The sequence below is a fragment of the Solanum dulcamara genome, chromosome 9 (genome assembly GCF_947179165.1).
Source record: "Solanum dulcamara chromosome 9, daSolDulc1.2, whole genome shotgun sequence".
Lineage (NCBI taxonomy): Eukaryota > Viridiplantae > Streptophyta > Magnoliopsida > Solanales > Solanaceae > Solanum > Solanum dulcamara.
In genome coordinates, this window is record NC_077245.1 from 5,398,145 (window position 1) to 5,421,325 (window position 23,181).

General features: G+C 34.3%; 2 protein-coding genes across 2 annotated transcripts; one reads left to right on the forward strand and one right to left on the reverse strand.

Annotated features, from left to right (window-relative positions):
• Nucleotides 1-5,309: 5,309 nt before the first annotated feature.
• Nucleotides 5,310-7,165, reverse strand: LOC129902910 (uncharacterized). The gene has a single exon (XM_055978357.1). It carries the CDS (start codon nucleotides 6,766-6,768, stop codon nucleotides 5,689-5,691), a length of 1,080 nt encoding a protein of 359 aa, XP_055834332.1. The 5' UTR covers nucleotides 6,769-7,165; the 3' UTR covers nucleotides 5,310-5,688.
• Nucleotides 7,166-10,158: 2,993 nt separating this feature from the next.
• LOC129903412 (putative nucleobase-ascorbate transporter 10) lies at nucleotides 10,159-14,463 on the forward strand. Its single transcript, XM_055978962.1, has 14 exons — nucleotides 10,159-10,267; nucleotides 10,410-10,507; nucleotides 11,024-11,203; nucleotides 11,871-11,971; nucleotides 12,098-12,173; nucleotides 12,367-12,426; nucleotides 12,675-12,850; nucleotides 12,959-13,055; nucleotides 13,241-13,327; nucleotides 13,401-13,459; nucleotides 13,552-13,643; nucleotides 13,805-13,882; nucleotides 13,990-14,150; nucleotides 14,245-14,463. Exons 1-14 carry the CDS (start codon nucleotides 10,159-10,161, stop codon nucleotides 14,461-14,463), a joined length of 1,593 nt encoding a protein of 530 aa, XP_055834937.1.
• The last annotated feature ends 8,718 nt before the right edge of the window (nucleotides 14,464-23,181 follow it).

Here is a 23,181-nt window from a genome sequence, read left to right on the forward strand (position 1 = left end):
TAGGTAAACCACATTGAAACAAAGAGCTCTAGAGGTTTCTAAAAGATCTCAATGCTTCATCTCAACTATCCCAATTTGTTGAGGGGTAGAAACACAAGAAGTTTGATGTATAATCCCCTTAGAATTTTTTTAAAAATCAATGGCTGAAGTACTTTTCCCTAATTCAAGAGCATTATCAGATCAGTTTTTTCTTACTTTAGTGTTGAATTGTCTTTCAACGATGGCAAGGAAATACTGAAGCATGAAAAAGCATTGCTCTTTGTTTCTAAAAGATATGTCTAGGCCCCCTTACTAAAATCATCCACAATAATTAAGAAATATTTAAAACCATTGTATGTAGCAGATTTGTAAGGTCCCCAAGTATCTATATGGATGAGTTCAAAAATAGATTTAGTTTTTATCTCACTGATGGGGAAAGGGAGCCTTGATTGTTTGGAAAGAGGGCAAATATCAGAGGAACATTGAGACACAGATTGAAAAGTGAAAGAGCTGAAATGGGCAGATGCCCTAGTCTATTCTGCCAAAGCTTTAGCTAGAGTCTCCTTTGATTACTACTGAACTAGAAACAAAAATAGATAACAAATTCCTAACATCTGAAGATAAACTATTTTTGATTTTCTAGGAAGGTAAACTCTCAGAGTCTAGCTAATATAACCCGTCCCTGACTTCACCAAGATCCAGTGGCCTCTTTACTGAAGGGCCCGGCAACATACACCCATTGAAAGAAAAGATTATAAGGCATTTTAATTGAACACATAATCTGTGAACAGATAGGAGATTAATCTTGAAAGAGGGAACATAAAGAACATTATGAATGATTAGATCAGGAAAGAGATGCCTATATGAATAGCTTTTACCCTTGTAGAGTTAGGAAGATTAACATTAATGGGTACAGGGAGAGGTTGAAGAATAATGAATAGGCTAGAGTTAAAAGAAAGATGTTTTGTTGCTCCTGAATCCAAGATTCAATGAGTAGAGTTGATAGATACAAGACAAGAAATAACAGTAGGATATGGACTGTTACCAGCACAGTTAGCATGAACATCTGAAGCTGAAGACTCAGGTGGGCTGTTCTTGACCTGATGAAGTAGTTGAACTAGCTGAGAAAACTGATCTTGAGTGTGCTGATTCACTGCAAAAGTGGTGTTCATCGTACCCTGATTGTTATCATCTCCCTCAGTTGGAGTGAAACTAACATTACTTCTTTCATTCCCCTGCACCCTTTTGGCTTTGGTGAACTTAAAATCTGCAGGTAATCCAAATCACCGATTGTCCTGGTTTCTTGCAATTTCATTTAACCAAACTAGATTTCTTTCCTCTGAAATCATTCTGTCCTGTAGAATGATGATCAGTAGCCAAGAATGATGCAGAATTTCCTGAAAAATGTAAGTTCATAGACACCTCTCTTTGCTTTTCATCTTGTATTGTTAGAGAGTACGTTAAACTAACAGAGGGAAGAGGTATCATACAAATGTTACTTCTAGCAGGTGAATAAGTATCATTCAAATCCATAAACCTTATCAACCTCTCATCTTGAACAAATTTAGCAGATAAAGTCTTTCCACCACAAGAACAAGCACAGGAACAACAGTTTTGACATTTAGAATGTCAAGTTCATCCCATAAACTTTTCATTTTAGTGTAATATCCAGCTATAGCATTAGATCCTCGCACTAAATCACTCAATTCTTTTTGTATGCTATAAGTTTAGTTCCATTGGTTGACCAAATCTGTCCTCAAGATCATTCCAAAGGTCCTGCTGTTTTGGAATAGATCACACTGTCAGCGATATCTTTGGATAGTGAATTTAGTAACCAAGAGGTTACCATATCGTTGCATCTGTTCTAGAGTTTATAATAGGGAGAAACAGGATTTGAGGCCTTGCAAGTACCATCAACGAAACCCAACTTATTTTTTTGATGAGAGTGCAATAAGGATGGACCTACACCAACCACCATATCCTCTTCCTTCAAAAATGGAATTCACAAAGGACATTTTCTGTAGATTGAAGAAAAAATGAATTACTGGTATCCTTTGAATTGAATCCAGTATTCCCTGTAGCAGCCACAGTAGTTCCCATTGTAAAGGAACTTGAGTTATGCTCTAATACCATAAAGAAACTTGACTGAAAAAACTGAAAAGAAAAACAGCTTAAAGATAATTGAAAGAGATGAAAATTTGGGAAATTCTTCTGATGATTTTACTCCACTGTACACCTATTTATTTATACATGTGTATATGCAACAAAATAAAGAAGAAACAAAATAAAAGCTGTACAAGTGTCTTAATTTCATTGCCTAGTCTATAACAAATTAACCAACTCTAGTGAACCCTTTATTATCCATTCCTAGCTGTCCTTTATTCTCATCATACCACTGAGATTTGCTCCAACGCAAATTGCACAAATTTGCTGAGATGGAGTGCACATGTTCACTTGTGGGAAATAAAGGGTATTTGGTCTGTACACGTATATTTTTCCCCAATTTGAATTTCCCTCGATGATGTCATCGTTGTCATCTTCACTTTCCCCTTTCCTTTCTCGACCAATGAAGCAGACACAATACTGAGGAATTGGAAAGTGCAAGAACTGCAACTCAACAAGGTTCTGGAAAGGTTGGAAAGTGGAAAACAAATTTCTTGTCTACACAGAAGTACACACCACTCTTTACCTTTTTTCATGATGAAACATTTATATTTTGTTCTCTGAGAACACTTTGGATATTTAAGAATTATCGATTCAACAAATCCTCAGAACTTGTATTTCTCTGTGAGATAACTTATTTCCTAAGTTTTTGTATAGCTTGTAAGCATTTTTCAGCATGCCCAGTATCTCAGGTCTCTAAACAGAGCAATTCTAAAAACTGCTTCTGTTTTGCCGATGTAAATATTTTGTTTCTGATACTATTTTTAAGTAATAGAACTGTAGCCAAGCATCTGTTTGATTGCATCTTTTGGGCGGGAAAATCCATTGATCTGATGGGCATCCACAGGAGACCCTCTATCATATGTTGGTGAGGCAGGATTATCGTTTTTGATAGTGTAGACATAACAAAGGCATTTGCTGAGCAACATGGTTGGGAGTACACTGTAAGTCCTTTTGAATGCTGCACTGTCCAATTTCCTTGTTTCGTTTATAAATATATTGCAGCAGAGATCTTATTGTGCTTTTAGACAATCTGTTGTTATTTCCCTGTAATAGACATGTGGGATTAGAAGAGGTTTTGAACTTCCATTGCATGCTTACAAGAATGTGATTTAGGAAGAGTTCCAGATTATGGATAGTATTTCTCTTAAGAGTTCCTTCAAGAGTTCTTGAGGTATTAGTTAAAGTAGTGAAAGAGAAAACAGTGATAAAAGAAAACAAGTTGATCAGATTTGTAGAGATGGAACCAAAAGAGAGCTGGTCAGGACTTATCTTCTGGAATGACTAATAACTTTAACGCTGAAGTACTGATTTCATAGAGTTTGGCTTCATTAGAACTTGAACGTCAAATCGATTTTCGTACTACTTGTCACTATGTGATACACTAGCTTGACTATGTTCCAAGGCCAATTTTGTTGGTCTTCTTTGGAGTCTGATGTACAGAGCTTCATTTAACATTCACATTATAAGCAGGCATTGTCACTACATAATACACTAGTTCGACTATGTTCCAAGGCCAATTTTGTTGGTCGTGTTTTCAGTCTAACGTACAGAGCTTTGTTTAACATTCACCTTATAAGCAGGCACACATTACGATAGAATCCCTACTATCGTTCAAGCTTCTAAAATGAATGGATGAGCACTTCTGGATTATCAACAGTGAGTTATCTAATGGTCACTCAAGCTTCTAAGATATATGGTATGGATGGTAAGTGGTTTTATATTCAAAATCATTTCAACTCACTTCTAAGTAGTTTTCTAGCCATTGTTACTTTGTAAGTCATATGTATGAACTTGAGTGACTTTACTGGAACAAAAAATAGATAAATGACTTTACTAGGTAATATCATTAAGTTGAGTGACCATGAGGAACTGACTCCAAAAAATAGATGAGTGACTTTATTAGACTCCACTAACTGACTTTCCTTCAAAACATCTGGCATTTCTTTCCTTCCACAAGCTCATCATAAGAAGGCGGGGATGGTATACCAATTCTTCTCCAGAGCTTTGCTAATACCCCTAGAATTCGAACTGGTCAGTAGCTCCCTAATTGTGGGTGGCATAACAATAGTTGTCTTGAAGAGATTAAAAAAGAGAATCCACATCTGACCAACCACTGGACATTGCAAAAAAACATGATTGCTGCACTCCACGTCGCTATTACACATGAAGCACCTGCGTCATAAATGAAACCCTGTTTTCTGTAGGTTCCGCGTGTGAGACATGCGTCGTGGGCCAACAGCCACATAAAACAGTTAAAACAGTTAACTTTGTACGGGGCTTTAGACTACCAGAGTTTTTTTTCCATCCAATTGGAAAAACCTATAACTTTCCCGTTCGATAGGGGAGAAAGGCCTTTTCCCTATCTCTAAAGGGGTCCAAGCGCTGGAGGAAGGGGCTTCATTTATTTGGAAGCAGTCCCCATTACCACCACCTCCCCCACACACAAAACCAAGCCAGCAAAAGGAGTGCTTACAGAGAAGTTTCCATGCTGCCGTCCACTCCATGTAATGCAGCCCTCAACTTGTTCATTGAGAGACACCACCTTCAAATCTTTCAAGAGAAGCACAATTCGAGTCTCCAAACCTCTTGCCAACTTGTTATCTGACAGCTCTTAATGTTGCAGAGACACTGCCAGCAATTTTACCTTCTATAGGACTTCTGAGTATTTAAAGATGGATCAACCTATAGACACTGTTAAATAAGATTTTACATTGGCATTACATTTTAACTTGTTATCTCAGGTCACTTGCTCTATTTTCCAAAATACCAAATTAAACTTGTTATAGGGAGTTAGTTACCTATTGTTATGTCATCTTTATTTGATTGTTTAAAAAAGGTTACCCAGAAGTATCTCTTGATTTGTATGTCGAGAAGTTTCATACATCAATACTGAAGGTATGAATCCAAGGTCCCCCTTCAAAAGCGTAGCATAATCATCCATATATTTGTTCTTGAAGTGGAGTCTTGTAGTTGTCTAGCTAGTTGACCATTTATGGGGTACAGTGAATCTCATGTCTATCAACTCTATTTCTGGCTAGAGCCAAAATCATATGCAGACAACTTCAAATGGATGGGGTCCCCACCAGAGTCCAAGGGAGATGAAAATGGATATTTTGTGCGACCGCTGCCTCCAAGAGATACCAGAAACTTCTGCCAGGTGGAAATCCTTTTATCATTGGAATTCTATCACGTATTCAGCCAATAATATTCGTTTGGCATCAAATAATCATCGTCCAATAAACAAAGCATATTACATTAACTAGGCATTCAAAACTTGTACGTAGTCTGTTTGTCAGTTTTGTTTATTGATTATGTGCTGAACTAGTAAAATATGTACAAACGGAGAACAAAAATAAAGAAACTAGAAACATACACTTGACACATAAGCTTTGTACTCTTAAGCTGAAAACAACTATTAAACATAATTAAACTACACTAATCTTCCTACTTTCTATACGCTGCTACTATATTGCATAACGTTTTAACCGGTATTTTAAAACATTTAAACTAGTTAAACTGTATTTACAATTGACAAAAAACTGTTTAAATCTTGGAAGCAGCTGATTCAGGAGCACCATCATCTGTGGTATGGAACCTCCACTCAAAGACATAATCTTTGGACTGGCAAGCTAACTTCACAGCATTGCAGTAAGCTTTGACTGAATTCTTTTTTCCTTGTGCAGCTCCCCATTCTATCTTCACCCAGCAATTGAACCCATCAGATGACATTGGCACACTGCAAGATGAATCCAAGAACTCAAGTATCACTTCCCCACCAATTCTCTTGCATGCATGCCCAACCATGTAGTCCAGCCAGCAGCATTCAGGTTGACCCACCATCTCTTTGTATGCTGAATTTGTGAGCCTTACTTTGTTGTTCGAGTCTGATACTACAGCTGGCAAGGCCTCTGCTTCAACTTCTTCCTCCACCTCATCTGGATTCTTCATAAATTTCTTGTTTGCTCCACCACCATCTGGAGCCTCCTCATTGATACACCCAATGGAAATACTTGACCCAACTGGGCGCACTGGCTGCGGAGTTATGACGCCCGGGCCAGGGCTCTTAGGACCTTGCAATTGGGGCATAAAATCTAATTCTTCAGGGCCATCAGCTGCCAAATTCAAATCGATCCCTCTAATTTCCTCTCCGGAGCTTTTCTCCACTAGCATAGGAAGAGTAGTGGTAGTACAAGAAAGAAGAGGGAGTGTTATGGAATTTGGTGGAGTTGTGACAGAGGTACCCAAGCCACATTTAAGAGGGAGAAGATTTGGGATTAAATTGAACTGGGGAGCCACATTTGGTCTATAAGAAGGAGAAGCAGCCATTACCCGATGATAAGTAGGAAATTGGCCTGCAGGAAAGTAATTAGCCCTGCCTCTTTTCATAGAAGGTGGACCAAGGGCAGTCCTTCCTCTCTTCCTAGTCCTTGTTGGCCTTGCTTGCAATTGAGGCCATACATTCCTCAAGAAAGGAGACTTTTGAATATTTGGGGGCAATCCACTAGGATTATCCTCTGAAACAGGACTATTTGGAGCCTCAGGCTTTGGTGCTATTGGCCTGTATCTAGCCATGATCTCAGCTGTCTTTGAGGTTGAAGGGCAAGGATTCAAAGTCTGCATCATTTTTCTTGAATAAAAAAGACCCTTAATTCAAAACTCCACTTAACAAAAACAAACCCAAATTCAGAGAAACAGAGAGGAGAGTTGAGGGAAAATTAGTGGGGCTAGAGGTAGATATAAGAGGGATGATATAAGCCAATGAGAAAAGGGCAAAACATGAAGGAAGAGAAAGGCAAGAAATGACACTTGGAAACAAACGGTGGGTACGTGTTTGAGCAACTTAAAAAACTGGGACATGTGGGATTACTAGAGAGTTTTGAATTTGCATGCATGCTTTACACTTATCACACCCTAAGCCTTACTCCTAGCTGTCTCTCCTTCGGTTATGAATGAAAAGTAGTATCAGAAAAGAAAAGACACCTCCTTAAAATCTTCATTGATTACTAATTACCCATTTTGTTTTCCAATCATTCATACCCCATCCCCTTGCTTTTTTCTCATATTTTAAGGATGAATTTATGTAGTAATAAAAATTTCATAGCGGATGTGATAAAAGAATAAGTTGTTTTTTTGAGTTAATAATAAGTTGGGGTGAGATAGTGGGCAGCTACCAATCAGGCGGTGGGCGCTCATCTCATTGCACCGATGAGAAAGGGCCTTTTGTGGGACAACGCGTGTGGACGTGGATCTCATGCATGCCTACACCTATCAGGATTTTGTTCTTTTTGGTTCCCTCTGTGCCTTTTTGAAAAAAAAAACTAACAAGAGGTTCAATGTACTGAAATCTTTTACCTTACCAAGACTTTTAATTAGTTTTAGAAGATTACTTTATTTATTTGTTATATAAGTAAATAAGGTATAAAAAGTAGAGAGAGATTGATATATATAGTTTTAATTAGTATTTAAAGAAATATATTAAGCTCTTTATTTATGAAATGAAATAGAAGATGGTTGTAAGTTATTTGAGTAAGCTACTTTAAAAGGTTGCTTGCAAAGCAACTTATGAGTTGTATGTAAACTATTTCGCAAAGTTGTTTGCAAACTACTTGAAAATAATTTATTACTAACTTTTTTCAGGAAGTTGTTTAGAAAGTTATTTACTAGATATTTAGAACCTTCTTCAGAAAGCTATGGAAGTACAAAATAAACCTTCATAATCACATTATTCGCTTTTTAAGGTTGTTAAAGATCTTTATTCGTACACTTTATTTGATATGACAGGCTGATTAATTACTACTCCTATAAAGTTTAAGCAATAAATTTAAAAATATTTATATAAGTAAATTATGTTTATAAGTTATGCCAAATTTACTCAAAATCATTAACACATGTATGCCATATTATTTTAGAAGAAAGTACTGTCATTAAAGATGATTGTAAAGGTCAAGACTAAAGAAGTACAAACAAAAAGGTGTGCGTTAACATGTCAATGAAACCGAGAAAACAAGAGTTAGGAATTGTGGTTTTTAAGTTATCAGATGTTGAAAATAGAGACCCTCGTTCTGACTTTTTCTATGTGATGCTTTCTTCGTATTATTATTAGTCCGTTTTAAAGTTTTGTTTCCTTTTTAATTTAAAAATTCTTTAATTTCAGCATTTCAATAACATATTTAAAAATGCGTTTATACATAAATTTTTTTGCTGTAGCTGAAAATAAGTTTTCTGTGATTGGAGGAGATTACCCCAGGACGTTACACGTGCCACCTCACCCCTTTATACTCACTTGATTACTTGTAAAGCGTGCCTTTGTGATATTCCTTTTGGTTGGTGTCGTTTTACGGTTTTAGTGTAATATGTTTTGAATTACGGTCATATAATACACTTGTTTCGGTCTATATTGATAGTATTTAATATTATTATTTTAAAGAATTAAGAAAATGTGTCTTTTTTAATTTCTTCATTCTTCTTTTCAAAATAAGAAGAAAGCTTATTGGCCGAAATAAAGTTAGAATTGCAAATTATTAATAATTTATTTGCACCATTAATATAAACAATATTAGGTAACATAAAATTTATTTTTAAAAAATAAAATAAAACATGTGTATTATTATTATTATTATTAATTTTAGACGAATAATGTGTATTATTTAAACTTTTATTCAGATGAGTGACGACAAAAGAAATGATATATTTCATTTGAACCTTATATAATACTTCTTACGTTGGTTCACTGATTTGGCTCTAATAAGTCCAATGTCTGCCGGCTTATCCTACGTAGATAATACGACATATTCATTCATAATAGAATCAAAACGAAACATAAGATTCATTTTTTTTTGAAGGACTAATAATATTCTCACTTATTTTTTAATGTTATTTGAATCTTTAATTTTTCGACTAATGATGAAAATGCTCAAAATAATATTAATTGTTGTGAATCTTGATTCGGAGATAACTTTATATCAAAATTATCGAGTTTAATTGGGAACTTTTTGGATCACGTCCACACTTAAGTTATATACGTACATCATTTATAATAAAAAGTCTATTGACTTTAAAAATACTTATAGATAAAAATTTTGAGAATAAGAATTTTCACTCCTATAAAAAAAATAAAAAGGACCTATTACTTTAAAAGTATTTTCATAAAGGGTTTGGATTTCCAAGTATTTGGTTAGATCAATATTTTTGGATTTTTTAAAAGTAAATGAGTTCTTTAAAAATGAGAAAAATGATTTCAGAGAAAACAAGTTTAATAAGAAACATTTTGCATAACTATTTAATTTTATCCCTTACACCAAATGATCCCTCAGAGTTGAACTAACGGGACTTCTACCGAAGGAGCGGAGACGACCCAAAATGAGTTTTCTTTGTTTGTTACTAACTAGTACTCCATCAGTTTCAATTTATTTGCGTTGCTTTCCTTTTTTGTGTGTTTAAAAGAATGAAATTTCTTTTGCAATTTTTAGGTTCCAACTTTCCTTAAGACCATAAGATTAAAGACTATTTAGTACATTCTGCATGTTTTTAGTTTAGGACTATAATATTTAAAAATCCTTCTTTATTTTCTTAAACTTCGTGTTTATTTTCTTAAAACCTAGTGTCGAGTATAGTTTGTTATCTCATGGGGATAATGCATTGAATAAGGACCCTGGATTCCGTATTTCAGGGATGAAGTAATCTCATTTAACCTTTCCAGAGAATTTTGAGGATTTTAACATTAAAATTAGTCTTTAGTAAGAGTTACAGCACAAGATACTGAAGCACAGGATTTTTTTCATGCATGAGGTGTTTTGGTATCAGATATTAAATTCATATCTCCCACTCTTTAAAACTCAGGCAAAAAATATTTGTAACGGAAATATACTCAATTAGTTTCATATCAGTATGTGTAATTATAGCAATATATTTGTAACGTTCATTCCTTTGGCTACAAAGAAAAAAGTAAAATGTCAATGCATGAAATAGCGCCAATTTTCAACTTTCTCTAAAAATAATCTCAAAGTTTCAATCATGTCTAGTGGCAACAGTGGAGCTAAAAAGGCTGAAGAATTACATCCTCATCCAGTTATGGAGCAACTTAAGAATGTACAATATTGTGTTAACAGCCCACCACCTTGGGGTACTTGTAAATTTTAGAAATTACATGATTTAAGTTATATACATTCATGGTTTTTACGGTTAATCAGTTATATAGTTTCCTCTTTCAATTATTGTTAATAAAGATTTGAACAAAGATTATGGTTAATACTATGATAATGCAGGGGAAGCATTGCTCTTGGGATTTCAGCATTACATATTGAGTCTTGGTAATATTGTTTTAATTCCAAGTATCATAGTTCCTCAAATGGGTGGTGGCAATGTAAGAATTTCTTTCTCTTCTCATTTTTTATTTTTTTTCTTAGTACATAGGAATTAGGGGAAGGGAAATTGGGAGGAGATTACAAGGTGGATAATCGAATCCTCACCAACAAGGTGAAAGTTCAAAGAGCCAATCAACTAAGCTACTGAGATCCCCCTTCTTTCTATTCTCAACATTATGATAAGCTAGCGGTTAGCCATAGATTTTAGAAGTAGTTTTTGAAAATTTATCTTAAAATATCTATTTGACAATTAAATTCGATCTTCAAATATTTTCAAGTTCCCAAAAACTGTCTCAGACCAATTTTTGGGACTTCCACATGCAGAACTTCAATTTTTTCCAAGTAAAATACATGTCCAAACACAACTTCAATTTTTAAGTTTCAACATCAAAATCTATAGCCAAACGGGAGCTAATTCTTTTTTTTATCTTTTCTTTTTCCACTATATAATTGATCCTGTATATTACTATTCTTTTATTGATTTAACTGATTTTCAGCCAGTTTTAAAATTGTAGGATGAGAAGGCAAAAGTAGTACAGACATTGCTTTTTACTTCAGGAGTGAATACATTACTCCAATCCTTATTTGGGACCAGATTGCCATTGGTAATGGGAGGTTCATATGCATACTTGATACCAATTACCTCAATTATCCAGGCTAATAATAAGTTCTCAGTTCTTCAGGATCCTGAGCTGGTAATGCAACATTATTCTCTCTCTTTTTTCGTGTGGGGTCTGAGACTAGAAGTGGATCCAAGATTTAAACTTGATGGATTCAACCTTTAAGTTCTTGCCGTTGATATGTGGCAGAGCTAGGGGGGTGTAAAGGGGTTCATCCAAAGTCCCTTAACTGGAAAAATTACACTATGAGCCCATTTGGATTGGCTGAATATAAGTAGCTTTTAAGTCGCTGAAAAACAATTTTAAGTGTTGGACTTAATTTATGAGGAATATAAATAATTATAAAGGATAAAAGAAAAAACAATTAATCAAAGCAAAACAACCTTTAAGTCAAAATAAGCCAAAAGCAATAGGTTGGGGTTGCCCAACTTATTGCTTTTGACATAAAATCACTACACTTAAAATCTATTCGGGATTTTGCCAAACACTCCTAAAAGCTGAAAAGAGCTAATCCAAACGGGATCTTAATAGAAAAGGTCAATTTTTTCTTTATGTATATAGTAGATGATGACCTCCTTGGTAAAAATGTTGCCTCCGCCGCTGCCATGAATTCTGAAATTATGTGTTCTGAGTTTAATATTTGTTGCAATTTTAGTAATTTTTTATTCGCATGTTGAAATTAGAGGGTGTTGTCAATTGAGCTGATTTTTCTTTAATTTGTTTTCATGACTGATATCCACAGAGGTTTATGCATACAATGAGGAGCATACAGGGGGCTCTTATTGTTACTTCTATTTTCCAAATTCTATTGGGCTTCCTTGGCCTGTGGAGAAATGTTGTAAGGTGTGTGCTAATATGTTCTTCTTCTTTTTTTCCAGTCTTGACTATTGAGCATGTGGCATCAACTTTACGTCGTCTACTTTATTTGCTGCATAATTCTGTATTTCTTAATTTGATTCTATAATTTAGGTTACTTAGTCCTCTATCTGTGGCACCACTTGTTACCTTTACTGGACTAGGGCTCTACCATCTTGGCTTTCCATTGGTGAGAATTCTGATCCTACATTTCTCTTATATAAATATGGTTTCGATTTAAAATATGCTCTTTGTAAAGATGAGAATCCCAGATAGCTGAAAACAACAATAACAACCATACCTCAGTCACAATCAAGTTAGGTTCACCATCAGATTGCTGAAAACATGCTCACTAATTATTTTTTGTAACCTTTGTTTTGTAGATTGCAGAATGTATGGAAGTTGGGATACCACAATTAATTTTCATGATTTTCATCACACAGGCAAGTAATGCCATTCACTTTTTAATGAATTTAAGTTTGGATTGTACCCTGTTACTAATTCATGAGGTTGTTGAAGAGGATAGTATATTGTATTCTCTTTGCCATCACACTATCCTTTTTTGTGCATTGTGCTTAACATTCTCCTAACTTATAGATTTCCAATTTGACATGTCATGGTAGCAGTATTTCATATTGTTTATCCTCTTCCTACTCACACTTGATTCCCTGAATGTAATATGTTCTTGCAGTATCTACCAGCATATCTCAAATTAAAGAGGCCCATATGTGACCGGTTTGCAATGCTTGTCTCTATAGCAATTGTATGGTTTTATGCAGCAATCTTGACCTGGAGTGGTGCATACAAGAATGCAAATGAAGCAAATTGTCGCACTGATAGCTCTGGACTCATTGCTGGATCTCCTTGGTGAGATTTCTCTCTTCGTGATCACATCACCAAGGGGAAATTCCTATTTCTTTATCATGTCTCTCGGGAATGTCTGTCTTATGCTGCAACTCGCGTCACTTTATGCAGGATCGACATGCCATATCTATTCCAATGGGGGGTTCCAACTTTCAAATTTGGAGATGCTTTTACTATGATGATCGCTTCTTTTGTTGCTTCTGTGGAGGTCTGTTCTCTCAACCTCTACTTTTCTGTTTGCTATTGATATAAAACACATAGTCTTCGTACTTAATGTTGTGAAAAAGAAATTGGGTGCTAGAAGTAAGTTCTGAATTGTTTTGGTACACTGGTCTTTAATTTGTATAGTGAAAACTACTCTTGAATTCACTTTTGAGTACTTCTGTTGTGTAGTCAACTGGTGTGTTTCATGCATCAGCGAGATATGGAAGCGCTACACCAGTGCCACCTTCTGTCATTAGCCGGGGTGTTGGTTGGCTGGTGAGATCAAATATTCTCTTCTAGCCCCTTTGTATCGAGTTTCACTTACCTCATGAATTTTAATTTGTCGCAGGGGATTGGGACTATGCTAAATGCCGTTTTTGGTGGTGTCACTGGTTGCGCTGCTACAGTGTAACAATCTCCTATCTTTTTAATCTAAATTTCCTCATACTATGACTTAGGCACAGATGGCTATGAACAAACAATTAACCATGAATTCACAGGGAAAACGCTGGTCTATTGGCAATGACACGAGTTGGAAGCCGAAGAGTCGTGCAAATATCTGCTGGTTTTATGATTTTCTTCTCCATCTTGGGTATGCTAATCCTAATGTATTATATTGATTCAAGGACAAGAATCTGTTACTTGATGGAGAAGGACTGACTAATTGTGTTTCTACCAAAACTAGAGGCTTTTTCTCTGTATGCTAGCTGATGTAATATGTCTTAATTCGTGACATGCTTTATTGTTTGCTAGGAAAATTTGGAGCAATCTTTGCTTTAATACCTGCATCAATCATGGCTGCAATGTATTGTATCTTCGTTGGATATATCGGTATGTTTCTCTTAACTTATTACTTATCACTCTTAACTTATTACTTATCATTTTGTTAAATGCAATTTATTTTCCAAATGTCATTTGGCTCATTGGTTGAATTGCAGCATCAGCTGGTCTTGGATTTCTCCAATTCTGTAACCTTAACAGCTTTAGAACAAACTTCATATTGGGATTTTCTCTCTTCCTTGGACTTACCTTACCACAATACTTCAGAGAGCATCACATGTGCTCTGTATCTGGTCCTTTTCACACACATTCAAGATGGGTAATCACAAATTTTTCATTATCTAAACTCTGTTAGTTTTAGAATTATCGTTGTAAACTAAAATCGTACTGATGTTGTTCATTTTGAACTGCAGTTCAATGACACAATGTCTGTCATCTTCATGTCACATGCCACGATAGCTGCTGCAGTTGCTGTATTTTTGGATAGGACTCTTCCATTAAGTAACGATGAAGCTCGGAAAGACAATGGCTCGCATTGGTGGGACAAGTTTGTGGTATATACTAATGATGTTAGAAGTGATGAGTTTTATAAATTACCATGCCAACTTAATAGGTTCTTCCCACCTTATTAGTCAAAAAAGAAATGTCCATCACTGTTTTGTCATTAAAAAAACAATATGCTTTCTGTCATTCGTAAAATTTGCTCACTCGAGTTTATCTTTGTTTTATTCTTTTATTCATTTAGAATACCATTTGTCACTCTGTTGACGCCCAGAAATGTCGCTACTATGAATGTCAGGTGGATCTGCAATGGATCCTCAAATATTCATGTCAAAGATGATTTATTGTATTACAGCAAAAATTGTCTTATGCAAAAAACGAAACAAAGACCAAATCATCCTATTTAAGCCACTTGGCTAAAGAAAGGAGGACAAAATAGTTTCATTATGAAATAGTTTGCAAAATTGATAGGTAATTTTGGGCTGATATTTTTAAAATTAATATTTTTGAGTTTTTATTCATTAAATAGTTTTAAAGTATCTTTTTTACAATTTTAATTCAATTATTGATTATCCTTATTTCTAAAAAAAAGGATTAGGATTTTTTATCAGTTTATTTTATTTAGTTTCAATTATATTTTCTCACAATTCGTTAATTTACATTTTTACATGTCATTTGTTATATTTGTTCATATTCATTTTAGTATTTTTAGCACTAAAAATATACTTCACTTGTGGTATTCCACTGGGTTGTTGTTGTAGCACTAGAAATATGTTGAAGCACAATATACTCAATTGTGAAACTATTTATCCAAATTAGATCCAATCCAAATTATTTACCTTTTATGAACCCATGACCTAAACTATTACCCTCTTACCCCTCTTTCTCTTTCTTATTTCGCTCATGACGTCATCATCACTGCTATAAATTAATCCTCTGTGATATTTCATCAGTATATTGATACCATATCAGTATCATATAGGACTAGACTTAATTTTCTTTGATACTCTATCGGTATATTGATGCCCTATTGGTATCATATAGGATTGAATTCTTTTTTGAAGAAATAAAAATTAAACAATCAAGAGAAAATTATTAAAATCACAATTTTATTTATTAAACTCTAAATTAGCAAAAAATATATTCTTTGTGAAACTCCGTCAGTATATTGATACCTTATTAGTATCATGTAGGATTGAGTGTAATCCTCTGTGATATTCTGTCGGTATACTGATACACTATCGGTATCATATAGGATGCGCATTGACATCATGATGATGTCAGCATGCGAATTTTAAAATGAATCTATGTCATTTTAAAATAAAAAAGGATTTGAAAGTAATAGGGCATTCAAGGGTAAATATTTTTCCTTTTTGGGAATAAGTGTTCTTTTTCCTATATTTAATTAGGGAAAATTACGTGGATAAACAAACATGTACTAGTTGATTAGCTAACATAGTTATGGTTTAAATTAATTATGGCTCGCGGCAAACATCTAACTGTAATTACAGTTTGAGTTTTGTATAATTCGCGCAATTATACAGTTGAGTTTTGTATAATTTGTGCGATTTATACAAATGTTATGTACAAATCAAATTGTATAGCGAAATATACAAACACTACAAATTGCATAGCGAATTATACAAATGTTGTGCATGAATTGTACAATGAAATATACAAACGTTATATAAAAACTGCGAATTGTATAGCGAATTATACAAACGTATACAAATGCTGAGCGAATTATATAAACGCTACTATAACTATAGCTACGAATTGTAATTTGCAAATTATAGTTATGGAGCATAATTAAGATATTTTTTAGTGGCTATATGCATAAATTCTTCATTTAATTAGCCTATGATTTTGGGCCCAATTTTGTAAAATGAATGGTTTTCAATGTCTTATATAACCCTTTTACTTGTCTCCAAAGTAAAGGGGTGATAAAAAAATATGGAAAAACCACACCATATATGTCTTTAAGAGTCAATATTACAACTTTTAAATTAGTTTTTAAGTATTTGCCACTTACAACATTTTATTTACAGGCCTTAACATATATGTATTTATTTAAAATTAGTGTAAATTAATTCATTTTTAATATATTTAATTAGAACATAATTAATAGGAGAAAATTACGTGGAGAGAGATTGTCACCTGTATCCCTCAATTGATGAAAAGATCCAAATCAACTAAAATTACTCAATTTCAATTAAAATTACCCGATTTTCTCTTTTAATTCGAACAATAACGTTAATCATTTTTTCCCCTATTTTATTTATATATATTATATTCTATATTCTCCCTTTTCTTCCTTCCTTCACTTTTAATCATCTAATATTTTAGAAATAAATTTTCACTCTATTTATCACTTTTAGCATATTAACAAAAAATAATTATTATTTTACTATTAATATTCAATAATTAATTATTCACCAAATTATTTTATAAAATTTAAGACTAAACATCAATAAATATGAATATTATGATAAGTTATTTATATTAGTCATTATTTTTTTAAGGGTCATGCAAAGTCTAAATTGAAAGTGTGAATGGGTGGAGTAACTATTTTCTAATGAACCAATTTATTACACTTTCACAATTTATTTTTTTTGAAAAAATGATTTTCAAAATTAATTCATTGATTTAACTAATTTTTGAAGAAAAATTCCGTTGAAAATTCCGTTGAAAATATATTTTAATATATAAAATTTGAAAATATCAATTTTTTGGGGTCGGATTTTAATTAAAAGAGGAATTTGGGTAATTTTAATTGAATTTGGGTAATTTTAGTTGATTTTGGGCTTTTCATCCAATTAAGGGGTACGAGTGACAAGTTTGTAAACGGCGAGGGTAAGAACAACTTTACTTTAACGGTAAGAACAATTACATTTGTACATTATTTAGCTCTTCCTCAATTTGAAAAAATGAGTTCAGTCGGGACTCACAATTGTGGATTTTGAAGGATACCTTTCCTTCGGAATAACTTGAACCCTTACCTAAAATCTATTGGTTTCGTAAACATTTTTGTTAAATAATTAATTGATTTCTAATTATCCTAAAATTAGGTGTCGACTCCCTTAAATTAATTTTTTCTTTAAATTCTCTTTTAAATAATTGAATTGATATTTTTTATGAGTCATCATGACATTGCTCGTTATTTGCAAAAGTAGGAACGTCAACAAGTATAGTACATAAATATGTCATTTAATTTGACCTTAACGTACACCTTTGGATGTGCACAAGTAAGCATTACGTGGTTTAATACACGTAGGGTGCCATGCAAGACGCTAATTACCAAGTTAAGTGGCATGTTTATATTATTATGTAACAATTACAAAGATTTCTCCCATAAACTTCATTTTCTAAATGAAGAAGAAAGTTGGGACCTTTAATGCAAGAAACTACGTCCAGAGAATAAGATGGTTGGTGTTGACTTGTTCTCCCCATCAATGGAAAGGCTAGTTAAGGAAATGGTGGGGAAGTGCAGAGGCTTACCACTTGCCATTGTGGTACTAGGTGGGATACTTTCCTACAGAAAGAAGGTGGATGAATGGCAAAAGGTGAAGACACACCTTTGGCAGCATATGAAGTACGGGGATAGAAAGAATCACACGATTCCCTATCGTGATAGAAGCAACAATAGGACTCTGTTGAGATCACTCACATCCTATCATTGAGCTACAACGATTTGTCATTTGAGCTCAAGCAATGTTTTCTATACATTGGTATCTTCTAAGAAGATCATCCGATTGACACTGAAAAGTTGATGTATTTGTGGCTGGCGGAGGGATGCATACCAAGAATTAGAGAAGAACATATGGAGGATATTGCTGAAAACTTCCAACATGAGCTAGTAAGTCGAAGCTTGATTCAAGTTGCGGAGACATTTTTTGATAAAATTCTTACATGTAGGATACACGACCTACTTCGGGATCTTGCTGTACAAAAAGCCATGGAGGTTAACTTGTTTGACATTTATGATCCAATAGTAAACTTGGTCACCCCATTTCATCACCAACATGCTATTCACACACAATAGTAAACATTTATGATCTTTCGGAATTGAAGGTAAGGTCAATATTGCTCCTTGACAAAGAATTTAAGCACTTGGATTATCAAAAGTTTATAACGTCATGTACAACGTCCCAGCATGTATATGTGCTGGACTTGGAGAACATCCTTTATGATGGGAATGAACTGCCTGATGCTATAGGCAATTTGGTACACCTCAAGTTCATAGGCTTGTGTAATACCAATCTATTCAAACTCCCACCTTCCACTGGCAAACTAAAATGCCTACAAACGCTGGACGCATTGATATTTGACCATTGCTCATGCAAACTACCTCCTCAGATAGACCAACTCACAAATTTGAGACATTTAATTACTCGATATGAGGTTCCTTTGCAAGTTGACAGGCTGAAAAATCTACGAACTCTTAAATATACTCGTTGTGATCAGTGGAAGCATACTGATGCTGCTGGTTTAGTCAACCTTCAAGAATTAGGCATGGAAAAAAATAGGAAATCTTATTCCCTAAAATCCATTGGCAGACTGAAAAGCCTCACCACCTTGTTACTAGTTTGCAGTTATTTCCTCCCCTTGAACCTCTTTCTTATTGTGAAAACCTTCACAGATTGTGGTTATCAGGGGGAATAGAAGAAGTAGAAGATTTAAACAAGTTGCCGAAATCTATCACTGTGTTAGTTCTACAGTCTGCAGGACTTGAGGAAGGGATTACAAGGGAAAGAAAATTACTTGCAAGGGAAACAGTTTTGGTAAACTGGAGACCCTTAAACTTGGTCATCTTAAAAAAACTAGAAAACTGGCATCTTGACACAACTTCTATGAGTATTAATTTATGAATTATGTAGAAGAAATCAATGTTCTCCTTTTGAAGTACCTGTGTGGATCCGGCGCCCCTTTTCTTTCTCAAAGTCAACTTTCTCCCTTCTTAGTCAAGCTTTGAAGTCCGAGAACCCCGGACGGCCGTGGAGGCCTGAAAACAAGACAGTCCGAAAAAAGGGCCTTCTGTCTACACGCTCCAGTCTATTGCTCTCCGTTCCTTTCTTTCCCTCTCTGGCGGACCCAGGAATTTTATGAAGGGGTTCAAAAAAAATTAAACACACTAATAAAAAAAAAAGTGTTTATTCGGATTCAAACTCGCGAGCTGAGACAAGCTAAAGCAAAATATTGAACCCCACTTGCCACTGAGCTAGTCCTTTGACTTATGCTCAGGGGGTTCAATATTAAATATATACACATAAATCAAAAAATTTATCTTATATATACAGTGTAAATTTTTAACGAAGGGGGTTCGAATGAACCCCCTAAACATGCCTTGGGTCCGCCCCTGGATCCGGGGGCTGCTTCTGCGCTGGCTTTGCTAGCTTGCATGGAAGCGTAGTGGACCAAAACAATATTTTTATTACATAAAGAGCAAAATATTACATACACAAAATAAAATTCTCATAACTTTCTCACAGTAAGTGCTTCGGCACTTCACTTTTTCATAAGAGTTTTGCTCTCTATTTTTTCTTTTCTAATGCACTATCACTTGCACACTTTCTTAAGTTAACTCATACATAGGAATGACAAAAGGGTCATATATATTTATAGATGGATTTGTGGCGGTGGAGGAGATTTCTAGTCAAGGTTTTTAACTTCCTTTACAAATTTTGCTACTCTTAATTCAAATATGACAACTTGAAGTTATCTCCAATCTTCTGCATACTTCTTTTAAATTCTTTAGTTTACTTGAACAATAGTTTACTTCTCCAAGTTGAATTCCTCCATCTTTAGTTTACTTCTCCAAGTACTTTTTAATCTTGCCAATTTTTTTGACTTTGTTGAAATTGGTTTGAATTTTAACACTCCCCCTCAAATCAAACTTTTCATTCCAAGCTTTTTTTTGAGTATGTGGAATATGTCTGTTTTCAATGGCTTCGTAAATATATCTGTCAACTGGTCTTCTATGCGACAATAGACTAACTTCATTGTTTTGTTCTTCACTTGTTCACGGATAAAATGATACTATGTATCGATGTGCTTGCTTCGACTGTGCGACATTAGGTTCTTCGCGAGTGATATGGTATACTTGTTGTCGACAATTCTTCTAAAATGTTCTTCAACCAAATTGCTTGAAAGGTACATGTTGTTGCGATTATATATTCTACTTCACATATTGAAAGAGCAACAGTTTGTTGTTTCTTTGATGATCATGAAAATGTTGCTGAGCCAAGATGGAATAAATATCCGAACGTGCTTTTTCGATCATCCAAGTCTCCCCCATAATCACTATTTGAGTAACCAACCAATTACGAATTTTTAAGTGTATAAAAGAGACCATGATACACCGTACCTTTAATGTATCTAAAAATTCTTTTTGCGGCAATCCAATGATCTTGATTTGGATTTACCATAAATCTGCTAACCATTCCAACTGCATACATAATATCTTGCCTCGAGAGAGTCAAATACCTTAAACTTTCAATTACGGTTTTAAAGAAAGTTGGATTAATTGGCTCGCTTATTGAGTCAACACTTAACTTCATATCTGGTTCTGCTGGCATGGCTACAGGCTTATAATCTTCCATTCTGAATTTTTTCAGAATTTACTCCGCATATTTCTTTTGATACATAAATATGTCATCTCTCATTTGTTTCACTTCAACTGTAAGAAAGTATGAAATATTACCAATGTCTCTCATTTCAAATTCTTTAATCATAGCTTATTAATGTCATTGAATATATCTGGATTATTACCGGTGAAAATCTTATCATCCACATATAAACACACGATCATGATGTCACCGTCCTTATTTTTCTTTGTATATATACATGCTCATTTAGACTTTTCACGAATTCATTCTTCTGAAAATATTCATCAATTATGGTATTCCATGCCCGCGAAGCTTGCTTTAATCCATACAAAGCTTTCTTCAAATGGTAGACCTTATCTTCATGGCCTTGCTTTATATATCTAGGCGGTTGCTCGATATAAACTTCTTCTTTCAGGTAGCCATTCAGAAATGCTGACTTCACATACATTTGATAAATCTTTCACTGATTTTGTGTTACAATTGTTATGAGAAGCCTTATGGTATCAATCCTTGCGATCGGAGCAAACACTTCATCATAATCTACTCCATATTTTTGTTTATAGTCTTTTGCAACGACTCTTAATTTGTACTTGCCCACTTTTTCTTCTTTTTTCATTTTTGTCTTGTACACCCATTAACTCAAATAGGACTATGTTCTTCTGGTAGACTTGTTAGCTTTCATGTGTCATTTCTTCTGATGGCAGCAATTTCTTCATTCATTGCCTTCTTCCATTTAACATCTTCAGTTGCCTCTTCATATGTTACTAGATCACATTCAGCCATTAAACGGAATAAGGAATAGTCGAGAGTTATTTCTATGGGTTCAATATCATCATAGACCTCACGGAAACTACGCATTTTTATTGGAGCTTCACATGAGATGGTGCTACTTGGTAATGTAGATGTTGAAGGAGTTGTTGCAACAGGACTTTGTGGTGGACTTTGTTCGTCACCTAGTTCATTTTGATCAGCAAAATCATCATCATCTTCATCACGAAAGAATAATCCTTCAACTTTCTCTTTTTCTTCGCTCCATTTCCAGTACTCAACTTCGTCAAACTCAACATCTCTTGAGATGATGACCTTCTTAGTTAGAGGATTATACAACCCGTAAGCTTTGCTTCTTTTATCATATCCAATGAAGATGCACTTTTATCCTCTATCATCCAAATTCTTTCTTAACTGTTCAGGAACATGAATATATGCAATACATCCAAATATCTTGAGATGTCCAATTTCAGACTTTTGACCACCCCATGCTTCATTTGGTATCAGATATTGTACACTCTTTGTTGGACAACGATTTAACAAATATACTGCATATTGAACAGCTTTGGCCCAAAAATTTCTAGGTAAATTCTTACCTTTCACCATACTCTTTGCCATGTTGAGAATTGTATGATTTTTTCTTTTCGTGACTCCGTTTTGTTGAGGTGTGTATCTAACTGTCAACTGATGAATAATTCCATGCCTTTTCACAATATCTTCAAATAAAATTATTGTGTATTCACCTCTTCTATCAGATTTGAGTATCTTCAAATAATACCCACTTTGTTTTTCCATTATTGCTTTAAACTCTTTGAATCTTTCAAGAGTTTCTGATTTTTCTTTCAAAATATATACCCAACTTTTTCTACTATAATCATCAATAAAAGTTAGGTAATACCTGTTTCCACCAAGTGATGGTATGTCAAACGGACTAGCTAAATCCAAGAACACAATCTCAAGTGATCTTCCAGCTCTTCTGGACTTTTCAATTTCAAAACTTTGTCGGGGTTGTTTTCCCTTGATATAGGCGTCAAACAGTTGTTCAGGTGGATTTATTTTTGGCAGACCATTCACCATATTTTTTTGCTAATAGTTTTAGACCAGAAAATTCAAGATGTCCATATCTCAAGTGTCAAAGCCACGAGTCATCTTTTATAGATATTTTCATGCACTCACATCGCCAGACTCGATATCAATAGTGAATAGGCAATTTTTCATCATATTAACCTTGAAAATAATTTTTTTATTTTTGTTTCTCTAGGTTATTAAGCAATCTTTTATCTGCTCTTCGTATCCTATTTTAGAAAGGTAGCCAAGGCTGATGATGTTGCTTTTCAAAGCTGGTACATAGTAGACATCATAAATAAATTTCTTTTTCCTATATTTCTGAGTTATTCTGATTTTACCTTTTCCTTTGACCAAAATTTGTGATTCATCATCAAAGGTTACTTTACCATTAACAGATTCATCCATTTC